The sequence below is a fragment of the Vanessa cardui genome, chromosome 17, assembly GCF_905220365.1.
Source record: "Vanessa cardui chromosome 17, ilVanCard2.1, whole genome shotgun sequence".
In the NCBI taxonomy this organism is placed as follows: Eukaryota; Metazoa; Arthropoda; class Insecta; order Lepidoptera; family Nymphalidae; genus Vanessa; species Vanessa cardui.
The window spans coordinates 983,451-1,009,924 of record NC_061139.1 but is presented as its reverse complement, the minus strand read 5'-3'; the positions used below and the strand labels follow the sequence as shown (position 1 = coordinate 1,009,924).

Sequence of the window (26,474 nt, the reverse complement as noted above, 5' to 3'; positions counted from 1 at the left end):
ACACGGATATAATAAATGCAAAAATTTCAAGAATTTACTACCAAAAGTTGTAGTTTACTTAATTATAAATGAAACCATAAAATAAATTAGATATGTATATTAAATTATATAAATTCATAATTGTAATAAATAATACATCGTAGTATGAAGCTCTTATTATTAATTCAGTTGTATAATTTGAAGTTAAATATTTAATTATTGAACGAAAACTTGTATCCGATCTAGGATTTTAATATTTTATCATTGACAACACTTCCTAAATATGTCGTCCTCTTTTGTGTCCGTCATTCATTCATTCATTTACTTGCTAAAAAAGGTAGAGAACAGAAACGGGAAATGTTGGCAAATTAGTACTGATAAATACGTGTAATAGTTTTGTTTTCTTATTTGAGCTTATAATTATTGTAAAAACTGCGTGGTTTTCATATTTGGTTTAAAGGCTCTCGTAATAAACGATCTGTTTACATTGTGAAAAAGCATTAACTCCTTTGCCGTGAAAACCATATTCGTAGCGAAAGGACAGTTTTTGTGGCGATTTCGGTGTTTTGAATGTTCGGTGATGGTATTTATGGACCGTATCGGTGTACAGTTATCAGATATTCGCGGGTGGCCAAGAAGTTTCTGGCAAATCGTCGCATAATGTCGAATAGATTTCGTCCTGTGTAAACAGTAAAGTTGCAACAGTCAACCAACACTTGTGGTTTAGAAGTTTTGCAACCATCATTAGAGCGTGAAAACCGTGTCAAGCACTCTAGGAGATTTGGATTTTATCAAAGAAAAAAATAATTAATAAAACAAACACAAGCTTCCTCAACCTTCTTATTAGATCATTTTTTGTAAGTTCGAAGACAATGGGACATAGAGCGTAATAGTGAAGGTATAGTAAATTGTTAAATTAATTTCAATTCGCTTCTAAGTAATTTTTATTAAATAAATAAAACAATTTCAGACATATTATGGCATCCGGCACTTCCTCTTTGGAAAGCAATGGGAGTAATGGTAAGTTGTTCCAACAAGCAACATTCTAATAACATAAACAAATCTTGTACACATAATAAATAAGTTTATCACAAAAAAGTATACTTGGTAACGATTTAATAACAAACTTTTATTTAATCTGTGAAAGTACCTGTACTAATTTTAGTGAATATAATATGTAGTGTTATTGTGTAAATAATACTATATAGGTTTGTATCAGCAAAAATTAATAAAAATGTAATATTAGATGTAAACAAGTAGTCTAATTAAAACAGATACTGGATATATTCCTTTATGTTTTATAATTTTTATTACATTTTTATACAATATTCCATTTTAGTGAAACAAATATAAAAGTATATGTAGTTAAGATATAGTAAATATTACCAAATTTTTTATAACAATTACTTTTTAATAAAATAAATAAATATTGCATTTAAATATTTTTAAAGAAAATTAAGCATAAATTAATTTTACCTTTTCTTAAATAATTTTATTATTAGCGTCCAATGTCTATGAATAAAGTTTACTAATACTTAAATTATACCCAAAACTACAAGCTGTGGTGACATTGGGTAAATAAAGGATTTAAAAAAATATATCATGTTATATAGTATGATATAAGTAATTTTAAAGTATTTTATAGCTTAGATTTTACCGAGTTAGTCTTGGTCAATTCTCATATATCATATCAGTTCAGTAACTATTGTAAAAGTAATAAGTGTATTTATTTTATTTAACAAATAATAAATAGTCTAATTAGTGTTAGGAAACATGACATATTCAATAACTAATAAATTTGTCCAAAATAAGTAATGAAACTGAAATGAACTGTGTATTTAATGTGATGTGATTTTCTACATATTCTAGAGTCAATATCCCATAGCTACGTGAGCAATGAACGTCACACAAACACCCAAATAACGTCCATACCACTGCCTATCGAATATGACGTGCTCTCTTCATCACAATGCTACGACAAGTCGAACTACTCCAGTCATACGCATGCTATGAGCGCTCCCTACGAGCTTGGACAGTATGACGTCATCAACAAGCAGGCAAACGAGACCTTGAAACAACAGTGCGAAAAGGCTCTGCATGATCTCAATCAGCTGAGACGACAACACACAGAGACATCAAGGAGGTGTGAGCATGTTATGAAGGTGTGTTTATTTTTTTATTAATTTATTTTAAATAAATAATAATTAATTATATTTGGAGCAAAAGGCCCTTTTTGGTGTTAAGATTTGCCTTTATTTATACTGGCCAAGAGTAAGTGACTTTTTAACTAGCAACATTACAAAGTGGCTCTATGATGATACATTGATTTATGTATAAGCTTTATGCCAACATTTGTTGTATAGCTATGCAAAAAGGAGTGTCATATGTTATTTACTATAATTCGAGTATTTATTTCTTATTCTTTCAGTAAAGTGACTGTAATATAAGACAAATATATTATCATTAGTAGCTTGTATTTTGAGCAAAATGGATTCAGCAAGGGGAAGAATCATTTATGTATTTATTGAATTAAATTTATGATTTGACAGAAATAAGTAATACTATCCTTTTCAACACTATATGTTAGAAAGAGATAACAATTCCTATATTCTTAAGGAGAAGGTTCAGAGTTTCAACTATGCAACTGTATTTGGATTGGTGGACACATGCCTGTCAGATTATCAGCTGACGCATACAGGTTTCGTCCTGATGTTTTCCTTCACCGTCGAGTATGAGATTAGAAAAAACACATAAATGAAATACTTGAAAGTTTAAAGGTCTTTTCTCGAATTCAAACCATTTATCTAAGATCCAAGCCTATCTTAAGGGTTATCTAAGCTCATAGATCATCACATCATCAGCCCGTTTTTGTCCACTGCTGGACAAAGGCTTTTTACAGTGGACGCCACTTTGATCTTTCTCCGACTACTCGCATCCATGCAACATCTAAGCTCATTAATTATTCTTGTTATAAAATACTGTATAATATTTGTTAAAGTTTCAACGACATTCATTTAAATAAAAATAAATGATGTTGAAATATATATCTCTCAAAGCAAATCCTTATACTTTGAGATCATCATTATCGTAACTGTTTCTATAAACTTAGATGCGGATTGAATATACATTTTTAGTTCTTCTATTCAGAGGCAAAACGAAGCTATAGGTAGTAATGTTGAAACTCTTTGCTATTCAACGGAATTTGCGTTTCAGAAATGAACTTCGCTAAAAGCAAACTTGACCCAGTAACCTATATATTACTGAGAGTATATTCATTGCTTCGTCGAAAAATATTAACTGGTTTTTCATTTTGTACGACTTCAGAGCGTAATATGAAATACTTTTTTCCGAATAGCTCATTAAAAATTCGAATTGAAATTCAGCTGAAAGACTTTACTGAACTTTCTGAAAACTCTTAACTTACCAGCTATTCAGAACTGGTAAGTTATTTGACTTAGGTTTTATGAATGAATGAATTTTGTAATCGTTATTTCTTTGATACGTAACGAATATCATATTGACGAATGTGTTTATTACATGTCTGCGTATTTTGTTATCGTCAGGAGTTAGAATACTTCCGTGGTCAGCACCGGGCAGCAATGAATCAGCTAGAAGTATCGGCTCAGGAGGCGAGCAGCCTCCGCGGCAAGTATGGCGACTTGCTCAATGACAATCAACGGTAAAAACAATTACATGAAATTATTTAACTATAAAATATTACTTATTACCTAGACTACCTAGTCAAATGAATGATTTATTGGACTTTTAGGACTAATACCTATTTGTTGTTGATGATGAATGGACCGAATGTGGTTATTTAAAGTAAAGAAAGTAAAGTAACAGCCTGTAAATTTCCCACTGCTGAGATAAGGCCTCTCTTCCATTAAGGAGAGGGTTTGGAACGTATTCCACCACGCTGTTCCAATGCGGGTTGGTGGAATGCACATGTGGTAGAATTTCGATGAAATTAGACACATGCAGGTTTCCTCACGATGTTTTCCTTCACCGCCGAGCATGAGATGAATTATAAACACAATTAAACACATATATATATATAGTGGTGCTTGCCTGGGTTTGAATACGCAATCATCGGTTAAGATGCACGCGTTCTAACCACTGGGCCGTCTCAGCTCATATTTAACTTTGTTGTAATATTGACTTCAGACTCGAGCGCGAAGTGCAGCATTTGCAGCAGAGCGGCACCGCGGAGGGTTCGGACGCTCTCGTCCATACACTCAGGAAATACGAGGCTCTCAAGGAAGAGTTCGATTGTTTCCAAAAGAGGTTTTATGCTTTCAATAAATATTTTAAAAAGTTAACATTATTAGGGTTTCCTTGTAAAAGAGGTTACCTAAACTTAATAAAATAGGCTATTTGACAATGCAAAAAATAAATTGTGAATTATTGTAATCAGTGTATATTATGAGTTTAAAAATGGTCATTTAGTAACGAAACTTGAAAATAATACTCAATTTATTCAAAAATCAATAAATAAGAATGCATTTTTTTTCAAACGTTTGTCACGTAACACAAAACACCCATGATTGGCCGGGCTTACGATGAAGTCACTTTTTTGTAAACCTTGCTTTTCTACTATATGTACCACAGATTAAAATACAGCAAAGTGACGTCACCGACCCCATTGTAGCGCCATATTGTCCAAGTAGCGTTTTCGCGCGTTATTTAAAAATGGAATTTTTAATATGATATTTTTCGGCAAATATGTACTAGAAATAAAAAAACAACTTTTAATGGGTTTCTTAACCTCTACTAAATAATATAAAATGGATTTTAAAAACCAGTAAAATAGCCTATTTATGTCTTTGCGTTCACTAACCAAAATTCGAAAATAGAATCTCCGAAGTTTTGTAATAAATGTTAATATTAGCTGGACTATGTAAATCACTTATTACTTTTCGGTTTTAGGTATGACGACTTAATAGAAAATCACAATGCCACTCTGGAGAACCTACGAATCGTACAAGAAGAAAATAGTAGGCTGAAGACACAATGTCACGAGTTGACACAAGAGAGGAACGCAGTGGTATGTTTACAATTGCCAACATTTTTATTAAATATCGAGTCGAGATGGCCCAGTGGTTAGAACGCGTGCATCTTAATCGATGATTGCGGGTTCAAACCCAGGCAAGCACAGTGGTGAAGAAAAACATCGTGAGGAAACCTGCATGTGACAAATTTTATAGAAATTCTGCCACACGTGTATTCCATTAACCCGCATTTTAACAGTGTGGTGGAATATGTTCCAAACCTTCTCCTCAAAGGGAGAGGAGGCCTTTAGCCCAGCAGTGGGAATTTACAGGCTGTTGTTGTTGTTGTTATTAAATAAAACATCCTATAGCATTATGTAGGAAAGATAAAAAATATACGAAGGTAGGTGAATATACAAGGTGTGGCTTTCTGCAGGTTTGTTTGAACATATGTCACCACGACACAAATTTGTTGTCTAATAGCCATATTTTGCATCGCTGTGTTCCGCGTTAAAGGGTGAGGAGGAGATAGAGAGAGGGTTTTTTTATATATAGGGTTATTGGTAATTTGATGTACATCCGCTAGGAAGTGATAAGGGTGAATATTTGCATTATTTTGAACCCCCATATGCTTGATCCAAAAGTGAACCAGATACGAGATATCACGTTTTTTAGCTTTTTTCAAAATTTGTCGAAAATGCAACTTCAAAAGTTAATTTAGAAAAACATATCAATAAAAACCAATTTTTTCTTCCGAGTTATAAAATCGAATAATAAAACACTGGATATTTGTGAATATTTAAACAATAATTGTCAGCCCAAATTAAGTAGTCAGAGCCGCCCATAGACAATGGCACTGTAAGAAATATTAATCATTCCACAAATTGTTGCACATGTGACATAGTCGTGCCTGTGGCTAGCGCAAGGCGCGAGCACAGAGTGCTATGTAAGGCAGCTGCAATACATGCGTGTGTGTGTGTGTGTGCGTGCAGATCCGCGAGCGCAACGCGCTGAAGCAGCAGGTGGCGAGCGTGGTGCGGCAGTGGGAGGGCGGCGTGCGCGAGCGCAGCGACATCAAGCGCCTCACCGACGAGCGCAACGCCGCCATGGCCGAGTACACGCTCATCATGAGCGAGAGGTGAGCACGCACTCTATGGATAGTCCACGACTGGTGTGTACACCGGTTGTCATGGATATGCCACTCCGAGGTCCCGGGTTCGATCCCCGGTCCAGTCGATATAGACTATCATTAATTTTCTATGTTGTCTTGTCATATATATCAGGGTAATGTATGTGATATTGTCTCATATTTATTTATAAATTAATTAAAAGGCTCGACGGTACAATGTTTATTGCCATTTCATATAATCCTTAGTAAGTACTTCAATTTGCTCGTGACTTCCATTTTGCCTGCCTATCTCAATGATTTCAAATGTCAAAATACCTACACGATGGCTATTTATAAATCATCTGTTAGATAATTGAAAAGCTTGGTGGTAGGGCTTTGTGCAAGCCCGTCTGGGTAGGTACCACCCACTCATCAGTTATTCTACCGCCAAACAACAGTACTCAGTATTGTTGTGTTCCGGTCTGAAGGGTGAGTGAGCCAGTGTAATTACAGGCACAAGGGACATAACATCTTAGTTCCCAAGGTTGGTGGCACATTGACGATGTAAGGAATAGTTAATAATTCTTACAGCGTTAATGTCTATGGGCGATGGTGACCACTTACCATCAGGTGGCCCATATGCTCGTCCGCCAACCTATACCATAAAAAAAAACAAAAAGCACGTACGGAATCGGGGCAGGGGGCATTTTGGTGGGTTGAGAAGAAGTTAAAATAAATGGCTCATAAAAGTAGAGCAGTGGAATGCGGGAGGCAGCGAGATGTGAAAATGCGAAGGGCGTATTACAGGGACACAGTGCACAAGGAAATGGAGAAGCTGTCTGACGACCTGCAAGCCGCGCTCAAACGCGTGGCCGCACTGGAGTCCGCGCTGCAGGCCTCGCGCGACGAGCAACGCGCCACCGCACTGCAGGTACGCGCCGACATCGGTTGCTACCAACACTACTTTCAATCAATGATATTTATTTATTTTAATGCTTTATTGTACAATACAAAAGTATTAAAAGGCGGGCTTAATGCTACTGCATTCTCTACCAGCCAACCTTAGGATGTACAAGAAAGAATGATATAGGTGTACAAAAAACATAAGATAGTCTTAAAAAATTAAACGATAATATAATACAGTATAATATAATATAATATATTATAATATAATATGATATTCGAATAAACAGATATGTTATATCCACACTAAACAACAGAAAATAGTGTGCCGCGCCGGGGACCGTTTATTTTACATTTCGTTAAAGTAAAAAGGATAGCTTGATAAAAACAATAAGTAAAAGGGATAACTAGATGTTTTAATTACGCAAAATGTATTACTACGTAATTATGATGTAGTATAAAGTATTATTACGTAAAACGATTAAAGGAAAACGTCCCAATTAGGACGTTTTATAGTCTTCACTTTTTGCGCGTTAATAACATATCTGTTTACTAGACCATCGTTCCTTTTTTTTTACAGAGGAAAAATATTTAAATGAATAATTATTAAAAAAAGTATATTGTATGCCTTGTATCATAAGCGAAGTTATCGTTTAAAAAAACAATATTTTTGCAGACTCCAACATGCTTGCAATTCCAAACATTTTATAAAGGTGTATTAAAACATAACATATAATTAATTATCATATTTGTTTTCTTCGTAATTAGGCCGAAAGCCTGCGCCGGGAGATAGAATCGGCGCTGGTCGACCGCGATCGCGCTATCAAAGAATGTACCGACTTGAAGACTCCACAGAACACCTCCACATTGGGCAAATCGAGGTTGGTAATTCGATATTAATATTTTTTAAAATTACTGTCACCTTAATCGACTTAAATCGATTTCGATGCAATGTCGTAAGGAGATAGTTTGAACCATGGAGAGGATACAAGATAATCATCAGTCAAATAAATAAATATTTTTTTTTGTATATTTTTTTCACATTTATTATTGTTTTATTTCCACAGACAAGATAATTCTGCATATCACCACTTGGGCCTCTCGAGTGGAGTCGGAACTGATGGCTTCCTCAACGGACAACACTCCAACGACCCCTCGATGGATAAATTACAAGGTTTTCATTTAATTATTTATTACTATTGAAATGGAGTGTAGGCACAAAATTCTTCAAATTTCGAAATATCAATTCTTATCCCAATCGAATTATGTTTTAATGTTTAATGGTAAGACATATACATATTCAACAATGTGTGACTTGTGTTCATAGACTAGTTCAAGGTTAGTACTGGTAGAAATATTAACTATGTATTAGATAATCAAAATAACCTAGTATGATTACGAGTTCAATTTCGGGCATTAATCAGTTTTTATATCATATTTGTGTTTATAATTAATACTAGAGTTAGTGTGATGTGATAGAAGGAGCCCCAAATCGGGCTCGTATATACGGGCTGAGATGGCCCAGTGGTTAGAACGCCGTGCATCTTAACCGATGATTATGGGTTCAAACCCAGGCAAGCACCACTATATATATGTGCTTAATTTGTGTTTATAATTCATCTCGTGCTCGGTGGTGAAGGAAAACATCGTGAGGAAACCTGCATGTGTCTAATTTCATCGAAATTCTGCCACATGTGCATTCCACCAACCCGCATTGGAACAGCGCGGTGGAATATGTTCCAAACCCTCTCCTTAATGGAAGAGGAGGCCTTATCTCAGCAGTGGGAAATGTACAGGCTGTTACTTTACTTTTTTACTTTATATACGGGCTGGTACGTAACTGACGGTGGGTCTCGCAGGTCTGGTGGGCATGGCGGTGGACGCGGCGGAGGCTGAGCGCGTGGACGACGTGGAGCAGGCCAACCAGGAGATCGAGCGCCTGCGCGCGCGCGCCGAGCGCCTGCAGGCCGAGCTGCACGACGCGCACCGCGAGGCCGAGGTGCGACACCCCCCCCCACCTGACACCACCCGCGGCCGCCCGGGCACTTACAGCCTTCTACACGCGCCCCCCCAACGCCACCCACGGCCGCCCGGTCACTTACAGCCTCCTGTTGCAGGTCTCCAAGCGCAGGCGAGACTGGGCCTTCTCGGAGAGGGATAAGCTGCTGCAGGAGCGAGAGAGCGTTAAGGCTCTCTGTAATCGACTGAGAAAGGTAATATCCTTAATTAATGCTGAAAATATGTATTTTTATTAATGCCGTCCCGACCCATTTCGGTCACGGCGAACAAGAGACTAGTCAACTAATATATAGAGCATAAATACTCTCTATTTCATAAAATCAAGCACAAGATACGCCTCTAATTTCCAAAAGCAACAATTTTTCAATTGGAAACCCAATTACTTTTTATCGACCCGACCTAGAAGTCTCGTCCAATGAGACAGGCAATCTTCATTAGTGTAACAATTTCAAAATAATTTCGACTATTTCTGCGTCTGTCCTGAAAGTCGAGTGTGTGCACACCCGCACGCTAGAGCTGACGTGACACGTGTTCGCAGGAGCGCGACCAGATGGTAGGCGAGCTGGCGGAGGCGCGGCGCCACGGCGGCAAGAAGGACGCCAAGCGCTCGCACGACGAGCCGCGCGCCGCCAAGCCGCGCGACGCCGCCGACGTGCAGGTCGCCTCTCATTCTCTGTACCCTATATGCTCTTGGAAGTTTTACCACTTTTGTACTCAGTACTTAATACTCAGTAAATAAATATGAGACAACATCACATACATTACTCTGATCCCAATGTAAGTAGCTGAAGCACTTGTGTTATGGACAATCAGAAGTAACGACGGTACCACAAACATCCAGACCCAATAAAACATAGAAAACTAATGGTAATCTACATCGACTCGGCCGGGAATCGAACCCGGGACCTCAGAGTGGCGTACCCATGAAAACCGGTGTACAAACAGTCATTGACGAACCGTTGAACGCATAGCACGATATATCTACGCAACATTTTACGTTACTATTTTTTTTTTTTTTCCTAATTACCCGCGATGTCGAAGTGTGATGCTTGTAAAAAGAATATCACAAAGACCTCTCCCGGACTGGAGTGCAGTAAATGTGAGCGGATTGTGCACCTTAACAATAAATGTACAGGTCTAACAAACAAACAGATAACTGCTCTAAAGGCAGCTCCTAGCCTTGAGTGGACATGTCAGCAGTGTCAGCAAGAGTCGCCAAGACGATATGCGTCAATCATTATTCCAGAAGAGGAAGAAGAAGATGACGAATCTCCTGTGCAAATCAACGCAAATAAATTTCTTAAGAATATTACTAAAGAAGTTGAGAAAACTATAAAAAGCGAACTACGAGAATTAAATGATTCACTACAATTTCATAGCGCGAAACTAGATGAGGTAGTAGAATGCATCGATGCATTTAAGAAAACTATAAAAAATCTAGAACGCAAGAATATAGAACTTACAAATAAAAATAACAATTTAGAAATTCGTCTGGGAGCTCTCGAACAACGACTACAGGAATTAGAGCAAGAAAAGCTCGCGAAATTTATCGAAATTGCTAATGTGCCATACCAGAAGAATGAAGAAATTAAAGAAATCGTAGAGAAGGTAGCTATTAAACTCAAAGTGCCTAAAGGGGGAATCAAGAGTGTAAGAAGACTTCAAGGTAGAAATGACCAGATCATAAAGGTTGAACTGGAAGACGAATCAACTCAAGAAAAATGGATAATTGCAGCTAAAGGTACTAAAACTACGGTATCGGACATCAACCCCACTGATAAAGGTAACAACAATATCGTTTATATTAGAGAAGCTATGACGAAACTAAATAAAAAAATTTTTTGGAATGCTAAGCAAGAGTTAAAAATAAATCAGAATTTCAAATTCGTGTGGTTTAAAAAAGGATATGTTAGAGCTCGTAAAGATGAAAATGAAAAAACTTACACATTGAAAACAATGGATGATTTATACACAATAATAAATAAAAAGGCTTAAGTAAAAATGTAAAAATATGTCTATCAATATTATCTGTCTATAAAAAATATATGGATAATTTGTCAGAAGAAATTTATGAAATTAGAGATTGTAGCAGTGTTAATGATTTTTTAAGTTGTTTACCTAATAACCAAATTAATCTGTTATGTATTCATATTAATATCCGATCAGTTAACAAAAACTTTGTAACTCTCGAACAATGTATAATGGCCTCTAACCAACCATTTGATGTAATTGTACTTACGGAAGCAAATATCTCAGAAACAATTAGCTGTTTATATAATATTAAGGGATATCAAATGTTTACTTCATTACGAAAGTCACGAAAAGGGGGTGGTATAATAGTATATATAAGCGATAAACACAAATGTAGCATAAAAAATACAAGATCGAAATATTTTGAAAGCATAATTTGCACAATTACCACAAATTCAAACTATACAGCTATACTTTTTGCTATATACCGCCCTCCCAGTCTAAGTAAGAATCTATTTGTTGATGAACTCCGAGAAAAAATTGCAATGTTTAATAAGTATACCGATTTATATTTAATGGGTGATATTAATATAAACCTTAAAGCTGACAATCCTGTAAAACATATTTATAATAACACTTTGTATAGCATGGGCCTTGTATGTGGGATAACTGAACACACAAGAATTGAAATGTGTAATGGAAAGCTAAGTAGATCATGCATTGATCACATATACGCAAGATCCCACACACAAGAACTTTGCACTGCGGCTATCGGTACGACACTGGCCGACCACCGCGCTATTATACTAGCTTGTATAGGAGTGCATATACAGGCTGCTTCTAAATATAAAACTTTTCTAAATAATCAAAAATTAGTTTACTATTTAAATCAAATAGATTGGAAAAATATATATAATACCAATTGCCCTATAACTATTTATGATTATATACATAAAAGCTTTACAGATTGTTACAAAAAATCTGAATATAAAATCAAAATAAAATCAAATACAACACGTATGAACAACGATTGGATCAACAACAAAATTATAAGAGTATGTAAATACAGGGACGAACTTTTTTCACAGTGGATAAAAGATGCAAATAATCTAATATTAAGACAAAAATATAACAAAGCAAGAAACTATGCAAACAGTCTGATTCAAAAAACTAAAAACGACAATATTAAATTAAATATCATTAACAATAAAAATAATCATAGTCGACTATGGTATATTCTAAATAGCATTACTGGTAGGATAAAGTCCTCAGTTGATGACGTTTTACGAAATGCTTTTGAAAATCAAAGTAATACTTGTAAAGAAATTGCAAATAACTTCGCTTCCATGTTTAGTAACAGTGTAAAACAAATAATTCCTAAATGTTCCAGACCATTACTTGACAAATCAACGTACAACGTCTCAGCTAATGTAACTATGCGTTATAAACCTGCAAATGCTAAATCCGTAGAAAAAATTATTATGTCATTAAGTAATAATAAATCCCCCGGTATAGATAATATAAGAGCTATTGACATTAAGAAAATATGTGAAAAAATTAAAGAAGTCCTGGCGAAATTAATTAATGCAAGTATCATAACTGGTAAATATCCACCTATATTAAAAACCGGAATTGTAAGACCGATTCATAAAAAAGGTAGCATAGCAGACTACACTAACTACAGACCTATAACTATATTACCTACTATTGATAAAATAGCCGAAAAATACATTAGTCAACAAATACATAAATTTTACGAAAGTAACCATATTCTATCTAGCAAACAGTATGGCTTCCAACCTCGTAAGAGTACCACGCAGCTTTTATCAGCCTTCACTGACAGTATATATAAACATCTAGACAACAAAGAACATGTACTGGTAGTATACATTGATTACAGCAAGGCTTTTGATACGCTTAGACATGACATACTGTTAAAAGCTTTGAATGAAAGTGGAATCAGAGGCAAATTGCTTGTATGGTGTGAAAATTACCTGCACGATAGAAAGTATCTTGTAAGAGTAGGTAATGTAGATAGTGATACTGTACAAGTGACAGAAGGCACAGCTCAAGGCTCTGTACTAGGTCCACTTCATTATCTGACATATGTAAATAGTCTCGCAAATGCAATAAAAAGAAGTGAAATTTATCAATTTGCCGACGACACCTGCCTAGTAGCAGCCGGACGAAATATAACGGAAGCGCTACACCGTATCCAAACGGATTTTAATGTACTCGTCAGATGGTCACACGATTTCGGCTTAGTGCTTAACGCTAACAAAACCAAATTAATGTATATAAGCTCCAGTCAAAATAGAAGTCCTTTTAAACCGAAGCTTATTATTCACACCCATGATTGCTTACATCAAAATATTAATAGCGTGAACACGACGCTCTGTGATTGTAGTCCAATAGATATTGTAGATACACATACCTATCTGGGACTAGTAATAGACAACAGACTAAACTGGAACTCGCACATCGATCACGTGTGTGCCAAATTAAGAGCAATACTTGCAAAATTTCACTTAATAAAATCTAAAATACCGTATAAAACTCGCTTGTTACTTTATACATCTTTGGCTGAATCGATAATATCTTACGGTCTGTCAAGCTATGGAAGAACATATAAGACATACCTTGATCGAATATATTTCCTGCAGTTACGAATTTTAAAAGAACTATCTCCAACTAGCGTAAAAAGTAAATTTCATAACAATTATCAAAAATTATTTGCATTTTGTAAGATATTACCAATTCATGAAAAAACTGAATTAACTCTATTAATAGAAAATTATTTTAATGATAATTTAAAACAGGTTAGAAAAGTGAATCCAGAAGATATGAAAACACGTAGTATTGCGAATTCAAAACTTGTATTACCTAATTATTCAAATTTATATGGGAAAAGATCATTGGGATATATTGTACCTAAGCTTATCAATCAATTACCGATAACTCTAAAAAATAAAATAACATTAAAAAATATAAAAACTATATTAAAACAACATTATCAAAAAGTCATAGCTACAAAATTGATCTAATTAATGCATTGTAAACTTATCTAATTATCTACATAAACTTCTGTAATAATTATAAATGTTATTATTTGTATATTTAGTAAATAAATATTTTTATATTTAGTTATAACAAATCTCTAAAAAAAAAAAAAACATTAAAAGATAAGACTCAAAAATATTAAACTAAAACAATTTTATATTAAAAATACAAATAATATAAAAATAATAACATTATTATACGAACACCCTATACGCACTCAACAAGAAAAAAAAAATATATACACCTACCGACATGGAGTTATTTCAATAAAAATGTTTTGTAATATTACCTGCATGTCACTAATGTTATCATTATATTTTCTCTGTATAATTTAGTTTAGTTTTTGTACTTTTTTTAATCAATTTTTACTTTTGTAATGATTAGAGTCGATGACGCAGGGTGCACGGGAAAACTTCTCGAGTTTATGTTTGCACCCTTTAAACGAAAATATTATTGTATATATGTTAACAAATAAATAAAATAAAATAAAAAACCACTCGACCATGGAGGTCGTCAAGTATAATTGTGCTCCAGAGTTAGCCAGTCTCATTACTGGATTTAGTGTTTTAATGTTATTGTTCCATTTTTATGGGAAATTTGCGACTTTACGGAAATATATTGCGCTATTACAAATTGCATTGAGAGATTACAAAAAATTTCACCTAAAGAAAGAAATATAATTGTATTTTTAAAATTAATCAACTAATAATTGGCTCTCGGTGTTTCAGGACTTCGAATGGGAAATAATCGACGTGGAACTGAGCGGTATGGGGGCGGACCTGGGTCTCGAGCTGTGTGGCGGCCGAGACGAGCCCTGCTACCCGAACGATTTCAGCGTATACGTCGCCTCGGTCAAGAAGGGCTCCATCGCCGACGGGAAGATTAAGTCAGTAGATATATGTAACACTTACACAGTTACTATTTCAAACATGAGTTTTCTTAAGTAATATTCAGATTGTGTACATTCATAAGTTTTACATCTAATTCAATACTATAAGAGCCTAGCGCGCACCGATGATTTTTGTCACGGTGACTTTAAAGTGTTTGTCATTGTCACGTCACGTTTCCAAAGTGGAGTGCGCTCATTAATAGAGACAGTGACAAAATATTTTCGAAATCGAAGTGTCATTTGCCACTATGGATTTCGAAGAGACGGTGGTTCTTTGTGAACTCGTGATACTCGGCAGAAAAAGAAAGCGAAGAGAATACTGGGTACTAATTTCTTCCCATGCTTTAATTTTCACGTGAATATCTAAATACTCTTCCAATTATTTATCATAAAAAGCTGGTCTCTTTTTCACTTCTTCTATTAGAACATATTATCAGTATTGTCTTCATGAATGTTTACGTTTCGAATAGATAGTGACTCCATTTTGTGCGCGCCAAAGTCGGCAGTCAAAGTGCAGATAGCGAAAGACTGACGACGAGAGTGACAAATTTGTCACTAGTACGGGTATTGCTATGAAAAAACGTAAAGACGCTTACAGTTTCGTCACGGGGTGTTCGCCGGTCGGCGGACTCAATTGTCACCCAATTGTCACGATGTAACGTGCGCGCAACTCCATACATATTTACGGATTTAGCAAGAGTGACGAAACAGTCACCGTGACAAAAATAACCCGTGCGCGCTAGTTCTTACATGACAATTCAAAATCTCCGTGAGCCGCCTACTCGACTAAAGATTATTATAATTTTAATGTTCGAGTAGCAAAATGATGGCTTTGAGGCCTCGGATCTCGGTAACTAATCAGTACCGTTGGATGAGAGTGAGCAGTGTGGGTGACGGTGTGCGTGCAGGGCGCTGGACCGCGTGGCGGCGGCGGGCGGCGTGTCGGCGTGGGCGAGCGGCGCGGCGTGCGCGGCGGCGCTGCGCGGCGCGCTGGCGCGCGGGCCCGTGGCGCTCACGCTGCAGCGCGCGCGCGCCGCCCGCTCGCTGCTGCGCGTGGCGGGCGCCGGCCGCAGCGGCCTCACGCTGCAGCAGGGTCAGTGCGCCGCCCACCTATCCCATTACACGATACCTCGTTCTGTCTTAGTAAATTATTCGTCGTCATTCATTTGCTTTGTATTTAGCTTGTATAATTAGTGTTTTGTCTGTGAATTTATATAATTTTCTTAAATGTAATAATTAATAATTAGTGTAATTGGATATTGTCCGTTTTAATTATTTCAATAAATAAATAAATAAATAAATAAATTTTTGCTTTCGCCTTTTGTGAAGTTTTGTAGAAGAAGCTAAATGAGTAAAAAATTGTCGCCAGGTATTTTCATAAGCAAAATAGCGTGCGGTAGCGCAGCCGCCAAGGAGGGAAATATCTACGTCGGCGACAGAGTTGTGAGCGTGAGTGTATAAATGTACTTGTATTATATTTTTAAATAAAAAAATGATTTCTACTGTTTATTATCATTGGAAAGGATTCGTTTTCAATCAACGTATATTAAAAAATGTATAAAAAAACTTTTCTTCGTACCAAATAATTATTAATTATTATTTTACATAAAAAATACAATTGTTTAATTGTATTATCAATATTATGGATTTCTGATTCTGTCTTGTTATTTTATGACCAAACTACTGAATCAAATTCGATGAATTTCTCAAAATTGCCATGTGGGATTTAGATAATGTTATGGAAAATTATGAAAAAATGAAAATTGTTTTATTATAATGAAGTTGCTGAAAATTATTTTATTATAAATACTAACGACGACACTAGTGATAGTGATTAAAATATTAATTAATTAATTTCGATTTTTTTACTTTAATGTGTATTTTTTAAATTCAATATACATATAGTCTTTAAAACAAACAATTACAACTCACTGCATTCTTAACGCGAACAGACTATAGTGAAGCCGCAGGCGACAACTATGTATAGATATATATAGCCTTGGCCTTTGCCATCAGATCAACAACCGTTCGCTGGAGGGCGTGGGCAGCGCGGCAGAGGCGGCAGCGCTGCTGGGCGACGTGCACTACGACTGTGTATTGCTCACCGTACTGCGCCCGCTATACCCCTGCTGCGACCCCAGGAACAGGTACGCGTCGCTTCCACGACCCTAGTGGCATCAGACAGGGCCGACCTTTATGTCGTTATCAGGTGACATATATGAACGGTCCACCTGTTAGTGGTCAACAACAACAGCCTGTAAATTCCCACTGCTAAAGGCCTCCTCTCCCTTAGAGGAGAAGGTTTGGAACATATTCCACCACGCTGTTCCAATGCGGGTTGGAACAATACACGTGTGGCAGAATTTCTATGAAATTTGTCACATGCAGGTTTCCTCATGATGTTTTCCTTCACCGTGGAATACGAGATGATTTATAAAGACAAATTAAGCACATGAATCAGCTGTGCTTGGCTGGGTTTGAACCCGCAATCATCGGTTAAGATGCACGCGTTCTAACCTTGAGTCGAGATGGCCAAATATCTCGACTCAATGTTGTTTGTTGTTGGTACACCTGTTAGTGGTCACTATCACCCATAGACATTGGCGTCGTAAGAAACTATTCTTAAAACATCAATTCTCCACTCATCTTAGTGACAAAGACTATGTAACACACCGGGTCACTCACCTTTCAAATCTGAACACAAACATATCAAGTATTTCTGGTCGATGGTAGAATATGTGATAAGTGTATAGCTATTCATATGAGCTTGCATAAAGACAACCACCAAAAGAATTTTTAATGATCATCTTATATATGAAAATTAGTATATAGTATTATTTTAGAAGTGTTATCAGATCATTATCTGTAAGATTAGATAAACATTAAAGCTATCCAGTCATTATCTACACGATTCAGCTGAGTTTAGACCATGAAACAGATCTATGTATCGCTTTATTCCGGTGTGATTACTGTGTCAGTACTTTATTCATAGTGTTAGGAACGGTCTCAGCTTAATGTAATCACTGTATATGGAATAAGGTAATATAACCACTGTTTAGTTCAATTGTTTAAATTTGATGAACTTTTAGCCTAGTGAAAATACTTATTATTATACTTTATTTTAATATTTATGAGTATGTTATAAGTAAAAGCTTTTTTTATATTAATATTATATACCCCTGTCTTGTAAAAAGAATAATGTGATAGGTGACTTGGTGTTTGCTATGATCAAATACGTTAGCTTTTTCTATAAATACTAGAAAGTTGTCTAAACGCAATTGGAAACATTTTTAGTGATGTTGTCTTAATCTTATGTTAACTTTTTTTGTCCATATTATATTTATTATAAGTTAAAATATCCACTCTTATTGCGTATAATAAAATGTTAAAATTCTAGATTAATATTACAAAATTTCTTTCTGTCACTCTTTTACGGATAAACCGCTGAACCGAATTTGATGAAATTTAAATAAAACTAGTTATTACGGATTTTAATCGCGTATATTACGGGTACCCGTGACCACGAACGCTGTAAAGTGCTTGAAACGTCGGGATGTCCAAAATAATTTATATACGCGATTAAAATCCATAATAACTAGTTTTAGTTAAATGTGTAATAATCGCTAAAATTTAAGACAACATTAATGAAATTTGGTATGAAGCTAACTCTAACGCCAAGAGATATAGGCTACTTTATTGTATCACACATGACAACCAACATCCTAACTGGCGAGTGAAGCCGCGGGTGACTTATAATATATATTTGAATTAATAAAGTTACGTGGGTAGGTAGCTATCAAATAGTTTGTTTTAAATACAGTTTTTTTTTTGTATACAGGTGTCATTAAATGTTAATTAAAAAAAAAACACATTAGTATACCAGAAATAATGTTATTTTTTTCAAATTTTTTCGTTATAATATCGCGCGTTTTCATCCGGTCTGGACCGATTCCGATAAAATCGGAAGTAAACATGTTTGCATTTTTGCCTCACTATGCGCAAACATCCCGCAGACTCTCGCTGTACGAGCAGTCGTACGGCGACGGCAAGACGGTCAACATCTGCTCGCAGACGGACGACAGCTGGGCCGGCGCCTTCGTGCCCCCGCCGCCCGAGCCTAAGGTACCAAGCACAAAGAAATATGTTTATTTTATGCATTTATTAATAACCCTCACTCACCACTATACTCAAAACAAATAAACAAGAAGCATAGTTTACGCAGTGACTCTTTAATCTGTGGGTTTTAATTTTGAGTAAAATTTCGCAAAAATACGGAATAATTACCATCTAGATCTCACATATTCTGAAGCCTTAAGTGAGCTCAGTGACTTGGCCCACTTAGATTGACGGTTAATATCCAATTCGAATAAAAAGAATATTAAGTTTAATTTTTTTTCCATAATCAATTACAGAATATGTTTTGACTTTATTCATATGAGCCGTTTAGAAATGAATAATATGTATGATTTGAAACATATCATTAGACGGTATGAGTGTTTGGTATTGTTTGGCATTATGTCCTACTGTATAGTTTATAACGTCTAATATGTATATGATGTTTCAGGTACACGTAGACCACGGTGTGCCGGATTTTGACAGACGATACGTGTATCACGTGGCAGCCGGGAGCCAGGGGAAGATACACCAGGAGAGAGGTAAGTTGATGTACAAATACACGATACAAATCAAATAATATTAAGAAAACAACTCATATCTTTATATTATAACGACCAGTATGATATTTAAAAAAGTAAGGCGATAAAATGTCTTATAATTCTGTTCAAGAGTAAATAGTAATAATCGCGTTACTATGTGTAATATTATATTCATTATACGCGAGTATTTATTTTAATATTACACTATATTGTTACACTCAAATCGTTTTGGATCAATTCTCTGATTAAGAAGAAATGGTAGGAAACGTATTACTTGATAATTTCGAAAATTTTACTAAAAACCTTTAAAGTATACTTAATAACAATCTTGAAAATCAACAGCTCCTATTCTACATACATATACATATAGGTATAGTACGACACAACTTAGATGTCGCATCGGCAAAATTCGTAAAACCGATCACATACGAATTGAGTACGCTATCCCAAATTATCAATATTTATTTTCTCACACGAATATGATCTTTGCACAAACGTAATAACTTGTAATATCATATGACCTAATATATTCGTCAATTTGACGCGTCGATTTACATGCACTGCTTTCTCTGACGCGAGAATCTATAGTGACGAATAGCGTCGAATGGCGCGATAGTGAGCTATTTCTATTGGTTGTGTAAATCGGCACTAATCGGTTTTATTTTCATTCCATTGCATTTTCCGATGCTACATCTAATTTGTGTCATACTATATATAAATGCAAGGCCCATGCAATTCAGTACAAGTGCGCTAGTTAAAACTCTACATCAAAAACGTTTCACTTAGAAACGTTGCACCATACACATATAAAGTATACGTACATTTGTTTGACCCTGCTATTTTAATTTTTTGCTTAAAATTGATTAACTTCAGTCCATTGATATATCAACATTTATAAATTCTCAAGAAGTCTAGAACAATATTGTATAAAATATATATACATACACATATATATTGCCAGTTGTATATTGTAATGTAAAAAGCGTCACATGTTCAAAGTGTGTCTTTAAACAAAACAAAGTACATTATTTGGGCACAACTCTTGAGCGATATCGTTATCAGCTATCGAGTGATAAGCCAAGCCATCGATGTATTGAACGTTTGTGGTACACCGGGCCCTACATTTATACTAAGAAATACGATTTGAATTTTTCTTTATTGTTAGGTAGGTGAACAAATAAGTCATTTGTTGTTAATAGATCTCCTACGCCCATAGACATTGGTTCTCTGTGAAATATGTATTAAAAATTCGTTTTACGTCTGTACCGCCAACACGGGGAAGATGTTATGACCTTTGGGTCTGTAAATACAGTTACTCAATCTTTAAACCTGAACAAAAATACTAAGTACTGTTGTATGGCGGCAAAAGTTATGTTAGTTACACTTATTTTTTATAGGATTAATCAAATGTTTTTTTTTAAGAAATACTTCATCTATTAAGTAAATACCATCGTTTGAATTGTAGTAAATAATTAAAAAGTGTCAGTATAAATGTTAATTGTATAAAGAATAGAAAAATTTAAAACTTAAATACTAATAAACATAAAATGACTTATTTTTACTGAATGTACAAATGAGTATTTATATTAAAGTAATTCATGATAAAATAAATAAAAAAGAGCTAAATTTTTTTTAGCTAAAAACCAAAATTTGTACAGTTCATTCTTTTTAAAAAAAAAATGTTCCATAGTAAATTATTACTATCGTCATAAATAATTACATAAACACCAGCTTAATTTTGTTTTATAGTTTTAACTAAGTGTGTCTCTAACTTTACCGATAGCGAGTACGATCATTGCATCGCGTTTTGCAGGCGCCTGGGACGTGATCCGCGGGAAGATCGAAGCTGTCACCGGAGTCAGCAAGTGTAAGGACAAGCAGAGCAAGGTAAAGCCTCCCTCTGTGTGTCTGCGTGTTTGTATTGTGTCGCTAGATGGCGTTAGTGGCTTGCTTCAAAGTTTTTTTGTTTTATTCTTGCATCTGATATCTTATCAATATGCTTTTAAGTGTGTTTACTGTGCACGTATACTGTGTCACTCTACTGACGCTTGTTCTTTCAAATCAGCAATGATATTATGTGTTTTGTATATTTGCATAATCGTTTAGAAATTTAACCCATATTTTGTAGGAACTTTAAATTGTCATTTACTTTAATATATTTCGCTTTGTAATTTCGTATTCATTTGTGGTTTGTGAGACTTGTTTGTAATGTTCAAGTGGTTTTGTTATTTGGTTTTATGTTTTTGTAACTTACCAAAACATAAAAGGTATTTCCGTATTTATACTCAAAATGATTTCAGTTGTTCCTATCAGATTACTTGTATTTTTTTTCGACTTGGTAGATCTGTTTGACTGGTAGATTTTTTATTATTTAGTATAAGTAATAACTATCAAGTATTTAAATTCAAATAAATAAGTTAATCTCTTTTAAATGAGGTAAATTTCACATCTAAATAATCTGTTATAAATTAATACACAATTAGGTGTTTTAAGTGTGTAGTACTTAATTGCTAAGTCATAGTGTTTTATTAAAATTATGAATATATTACTAATTCCAGGTGCCGGAGTCGGACGCTATCGCCGAATTGGATTCCGTTATCGACAGTTATCACGGAAAAACAAGTAAGGAAACAGAAAGTTCTCGTTGAGTACTTAAGTATTATCATCTGACATGCAATAATTCATTATTCAATAAACATGTAATTTATCATTATAAAATTTAAGGGAATTGGTTAATATGGATGGCCAAACTCACTGGTTAAGTTAGCGAAGTTACACTCAAAAGTTTGAAATGCAATGTAATATTCCCCTACCCCACACATACGTTATTCTGCAGTATTTTATCTCGATATAATTTTCATTTGTTGTAAGTATATTATAATTTGTAACGTGTTACATTTTTTTTTTTTTTTCAGTTAAAGAAACTAGCAGTGTGCTAAAACGATCGCGTCGGAAAAATAAGGAAGCACAAAATGACGCGAAAAATGGAGGCACTTGGCCGAAAGCTCGAGCTAATTTTATATTAGAGGACAATGCCACTGGGACCATTGTACAACCTCGTTCCAGGAAAGAGAGGCCACCGCTATCCATTCTGCTCAGTCCACCGACCAAGCTACCACCGGAGCCGCAGCGATCGAATACCAATCGAAACTCGAACCCGATCCCTTTGGGACACGTGCCGCTAACACAAGTCACCACACCGGCGAGACATTCAGTGTACAAATCTATAGAATCGAGTCCAGCGATCGAGCACTTTCCAAAGCCTGCACCTTTAGCCATTCACAACCCTTTTGCGCCCAGTAGCATGACCTTCGAAAAGAATCGCACGTTGGAAAAGGAAAAAATATCCATCAGCGATTACGAACAAGACGTGACGCCGAACAGGCTTAGTTTAGTTCAGAACCCATCCGAGGATTCCTTGTTCTACCAACCGGCAATGAGGAATCGGACGAAAAGTCCACACTCCTTAGACTTTATGGTCAATAAGGGCCCGAATTCCCTTGACTTTGTGACGAGAAAATCACCCAGTTCACTTGACCATTCCATAAAAAATCACACGGGAAAGGATATTCTCGACCAGTTTTATTCTTCAAAAAAGGCCTCATCTCCGAAAACAGTGAATAAGTACCCGTCCGACAGCGACAGCTTCGGGCCGGACAGTTTAAATAGCAACGCGAATTTTCCAATGACGGGGACTCTGCCTTCACAATCACGACTCCAGTCCCAGTATTACAGAGGGCCATTTACGAATTCGAACCCGCACACCTCCAGTCGCTATAATCACCTTTCTAGTCCAACAAATATACCTCAAAGCCAATCCGGAGAAAGTATCGGGACAAGTTACGACATGCACTCGTTTACTTCTCACACGCACAATATGTCAGATCTCCAACCAGTACCTAGAGCCAACCGTGAATATCACCATACATATGAAGGTGGGACATTTCCGAGGAAAAAAGAAAACCAGAGGTTTCGAATACCCTCAAATCCCAGTGTCACCTCGAAAAATTCAGCAGGAAAACTCAGCACAGGATCGATAGAGAGAAGTTCGGAGAGAAATTCACCGATGCCGACTTTTCACGTTGAAGTCCTGAGTCCTGGACGAGGTGCTAAGCAACTCACGCATAAAGGGACGAGAAATTCTATGCCAGAGTACTGTGGATTGGGTTGGAATAAACCTTTACCCGGTGAGCTTCGAAGGGTGCACATAGACAAAAGCCAGCAGCCACTGGGGATACAGATATACTGTCCCCCGAGCAGTGGGGGCGTTTTCGTATCTACAGTCAATGAGAATTCCTTGGCGAGTCAAGTTGGCTTGCAAGTTGGTGACCAGCTACTTGAAGTCTGCGGTATCAATATGCGCTCCGCAACGTATACTTTGGCTGCTAGTGTTTTAAGACAAATTGGAAATTCCATAACAATGCTCGTCCAATTTAGCCCTGAAAAGTATAAGGACGAGATGGAAGTTCCAGGGAGTTCGTCTTCTGGAGAAAGTTCGCACGATGAGGAGGTTTCATTGTCAGGGTCGCCCACACCTCGGAACTCGCCCGGTCCGCAACAGTCCCTAAGAATGGACGTACCCTCCACAGATGTTGCCACTTTGAGGCAATCACAGGGGAAGGATCTACCCAGGTTTTTATTAATAGAGATGCGAAATTGTTCAGATTTGGGCATAAGTTTAGTGGGCGGAAATGCAGTGGGCATATTCGTGCATAGTGTTCAAATCGATTCCCCGGCCTATATAGCGGGCTTACGCACGGGGGATCAAATCTTAGAGTACAATAATGTAGACTTAAGGCGAGCAACCGCTGAACAGGCTGCTTTGGAGTTGGCAAAACCGGCGGATAAGGTAAGGCTCACCCCTCAGTTGTTGAATTTTTTGTCTTTTATTGAACAAGTATTAATGTTAAGTTCTTAAAAATGGCTAAGGCACTATTATTCTTATTTTCCTTACCGAATAAGCTTAAAACTTATGTTAGGTGTGGGACGATAAATAGATAGACAAATTGGTCAAGGGATCAGAATCGAACCTGCTTCTTAGGCGATGCTAGGCGGTCCGTAGACCATTGCGCTAATGGTGCTTTGAATTATTCTATATATGGAAATATTCTCGTTAGTTTACTAATATATTTTTCCCCCAACCCAGGTGAGCGTGCTGGTTCGTCACGATCTTCAACAGTACCATGAAATTAAAGACAAGCCCGGTGACGCGTTCTACATCCGCGCGGGTTTCGATCGCTGCGCAAAAATAACGTCCATTGGCATGGACACCATAGACGAGTATTCGCTGTGGTTCAGGAAGGACGAAGTTTTGTTCGTGGACAACACGCTGTTCAACGGGGCGCCTGGCCTGTGGCGCGCCTGGCAGCTGGACTGCAAGGGGGTGAAGCGGCACTGGGGCACCATACCCAGTAAATTTAAGTAAGATTTAAGCATATAATTAGTCGAGATGGCCCAGTGGTTAGAACGCGTGCATCTTAACCTATGACTGCGGGTTCAAACCCAGGCAAGTACCGCTGATTCATGTGCATAATTTGTCTTTAAAATTCATCTCGTGCTCAGCGGTGAAGGAGGAATCGTGAGGAAACCTGCGTGTGACAAATTTCATAGAAATTCTGCCACATGTGCATTCCACCAACCCGCATTGGAACAGCGTGGTGGAATACGTTCCAAACCTTCTCCTCAAAGGGAAAGGAGGCCTTTAACCCAGCAGTGGGAATTTACAGGCTGTTGTTGTATATAATTTATTTCGCGGTAGGTCCACATATTTGAAGTACACAGCGAGAATGATTCGGAATAGGTTCCGGATATGTCCCGTAACGCTCGCGAGTTGCAGGGTGGAGGAGATCCTGCGGCGCTCGGCGGGCTCGCTGGACAGCGAGGCGGCGCGGCGCGCGTCGAGCACGGCGCGGCGCTCGTTCTTCCGCCGCAAGAAGCACCGCGACAGCAAGGAGCTGGCGTCCTTCTCCAACACCGAGCTCGGCTGCTGGAGCGACTCGGGCACGCTGGCCGACGACGCGCCGCCGCTCTCCTACCAGCGCGTCGAGCGCCTGCACTGTGAGTGTGACCGCGCCCGACCGCGCCCGACTGCGCCCGACTGTACCCGACTGCGCCCGACTGTACCCGACTCACGCGTGCGCCCCCACAGATGGCAGCCGGCGGCCGGTGGCGGTGCTGGGCCCGCTGCGCGAGTGCGTGGCCGGCAAGCTGGTCACGGACTGGCCGCATGTGTTCGCGCGGGCGAGACCGGATCCGAGAGCCTTGAGAGATCTTGCGGAGAAGGTGAGAGAAGATATTCGTTATGGTCATTACAGCATTAATATGAGATTGTAGAGCTTGAGTTGAAAATTCAATTAGTAAGTAAAATACCAGTAATTTCCACTACAAAGTAAAGGAATACTCTATTGAGGAAAATATTGACTTTACCGCCGAACACGAAATGAATTATGCACACATCAAAGCTACCCGGAATGATCCTGCGATCTTTGGCAAAATGCTTATTCAACCCAGTACCTGATTTTCATCATTATAATATCTCGACAAAGTTCTTAAGGATATAATCATGATATTATTATTAATTCTTCCAAGATAAAATATTCTTATCAAACTTAGTAATATTTCTTTTTAAGTTTTCATTTCACTGATAATCTTGTATTGATCCACACCTTAACACTCCACAGGGTATCCACTGTATAGTCGACGTGAGCGTGCCGGTCATAGAGAAACTTCATAAACACCAGATATACCCTATAGTACTGTTCATCAAGTTCAAGTCGTTCAAGCAGATCAAGGAAGTCAAGGATACGAGGTATCCCGCGGATAAAGTGTCTGCTAAGGCCGCTAAGGAAAAGTACGAGCATGGCTTGAAAGTGGAGAATGAATTTAGAAATTATATATCTGGT

At 37.0% G+C, this 26,474-nt stretch overlaps 2 protein-coding genes across 2 annotated transcripts in view; both read left to right on the top strand.

Annotated features, from left to right (window-relative positions):
- The first annotated feature begins 249 nt into the window (after nt 1-249).
- The window catches only part of LOC124536819 (disks large homolog 5), a 30,349-nt gene continuing 4,124 nt past the window's right edge, over nt 250-26,474 (top strand). Inside the window, exons 1-26 of the mRNA XM_047113438.1 lie at nt 250-877; nt 950-999; nt 1,849-2,141; nt 3,543-3,658; nt 4,144-4,263; nt 4,906-5,023; nt 5,960-6,105; nt 6,883-7,006; nt 7,747-7,859; nt 8,046-8,152; nt 8,838-8,977; nt 9,096-9,191; nt 9,536-9,655; nt 14,757-14,914; nt 15,826-16,010; nt 16,287-16,366; nt 16,934-17,064; nt 18,931-19,039; nt 19,482-19,572; nt 21,386-21,459; nt 22,131-22,194; nt 22,488-24,421; nt 24,719-24,993; nt 25,409-25,629; nt 25,721-25,854; nt 26,253-26,472. Coding sequence (XP_046969394.1) covers nt 957-999; nt 1,849-2,141; nt 3,543-3,658; nt 4,144-4,263; nt 4,906-5,023; nt 5,960-6,105; nt 6,883-7,006; nt 7,747-7,859; nt 8,046-8,152; nt 8,838-8,977; nt 9,096-9,191; nt 9,536-9,655; nt 14,757-14,914; nt 15,826-16,010; nt 16,287-16,366; nt 16,934-17,064; nt 18,931-19,039; nt 19,482-19,572; nt 21,386-21,459; nt 22,131-22,194; nt 22,488-24,421; nt 24,719-24,993; nt 25,409-25,629; nt 25,721-25,854; nt 26,253-26,472 — 5,212 coding nt within the window. The 5' untranslated portion in view covers nt 250-877; nt 950-956. The remainder of the gene's footprint in view (nt 878-949; nt 1,000-1,848; nt 2,142-3,542; nt 3,659-4,143; nt 4,264-4,905; nt 5,024-5,959; nt 6,106-6,882; nt 7,007-7,746; nt 7,860-8,045; nt 8,153-8,837; nt 8,978-9,095; nt 9,192-9,535; nt 9,656-14,756; nt 14,915-15,825; nt 16,011-16,286; nt 16,367-16,933; nt 17,065-18,930; nt 19,040-19,481; nt 19,573-21,385; nt 21,460-22,130; nt 22,195-22,487; nt 24,422-24,718; nt 24,994-25,408; nt 25,630-25,720; nt 25,855-26,252; nt 26,473-26,474) is intronic.
- Nucleotides 10,015-11,163, top strand: LOC124536818. The gene has a single exon (XM_047113437.1). The coding sequence runs from the start codon at nt 10,030-10,032 to the stop codon at nt 10,990-10,992; it is 963 nt and encodes a 320-aa protein (XP_046969393.1). The 5' UTR covers nt 10,015-10,029; the 3' UTR covers nt 10,993-11,163.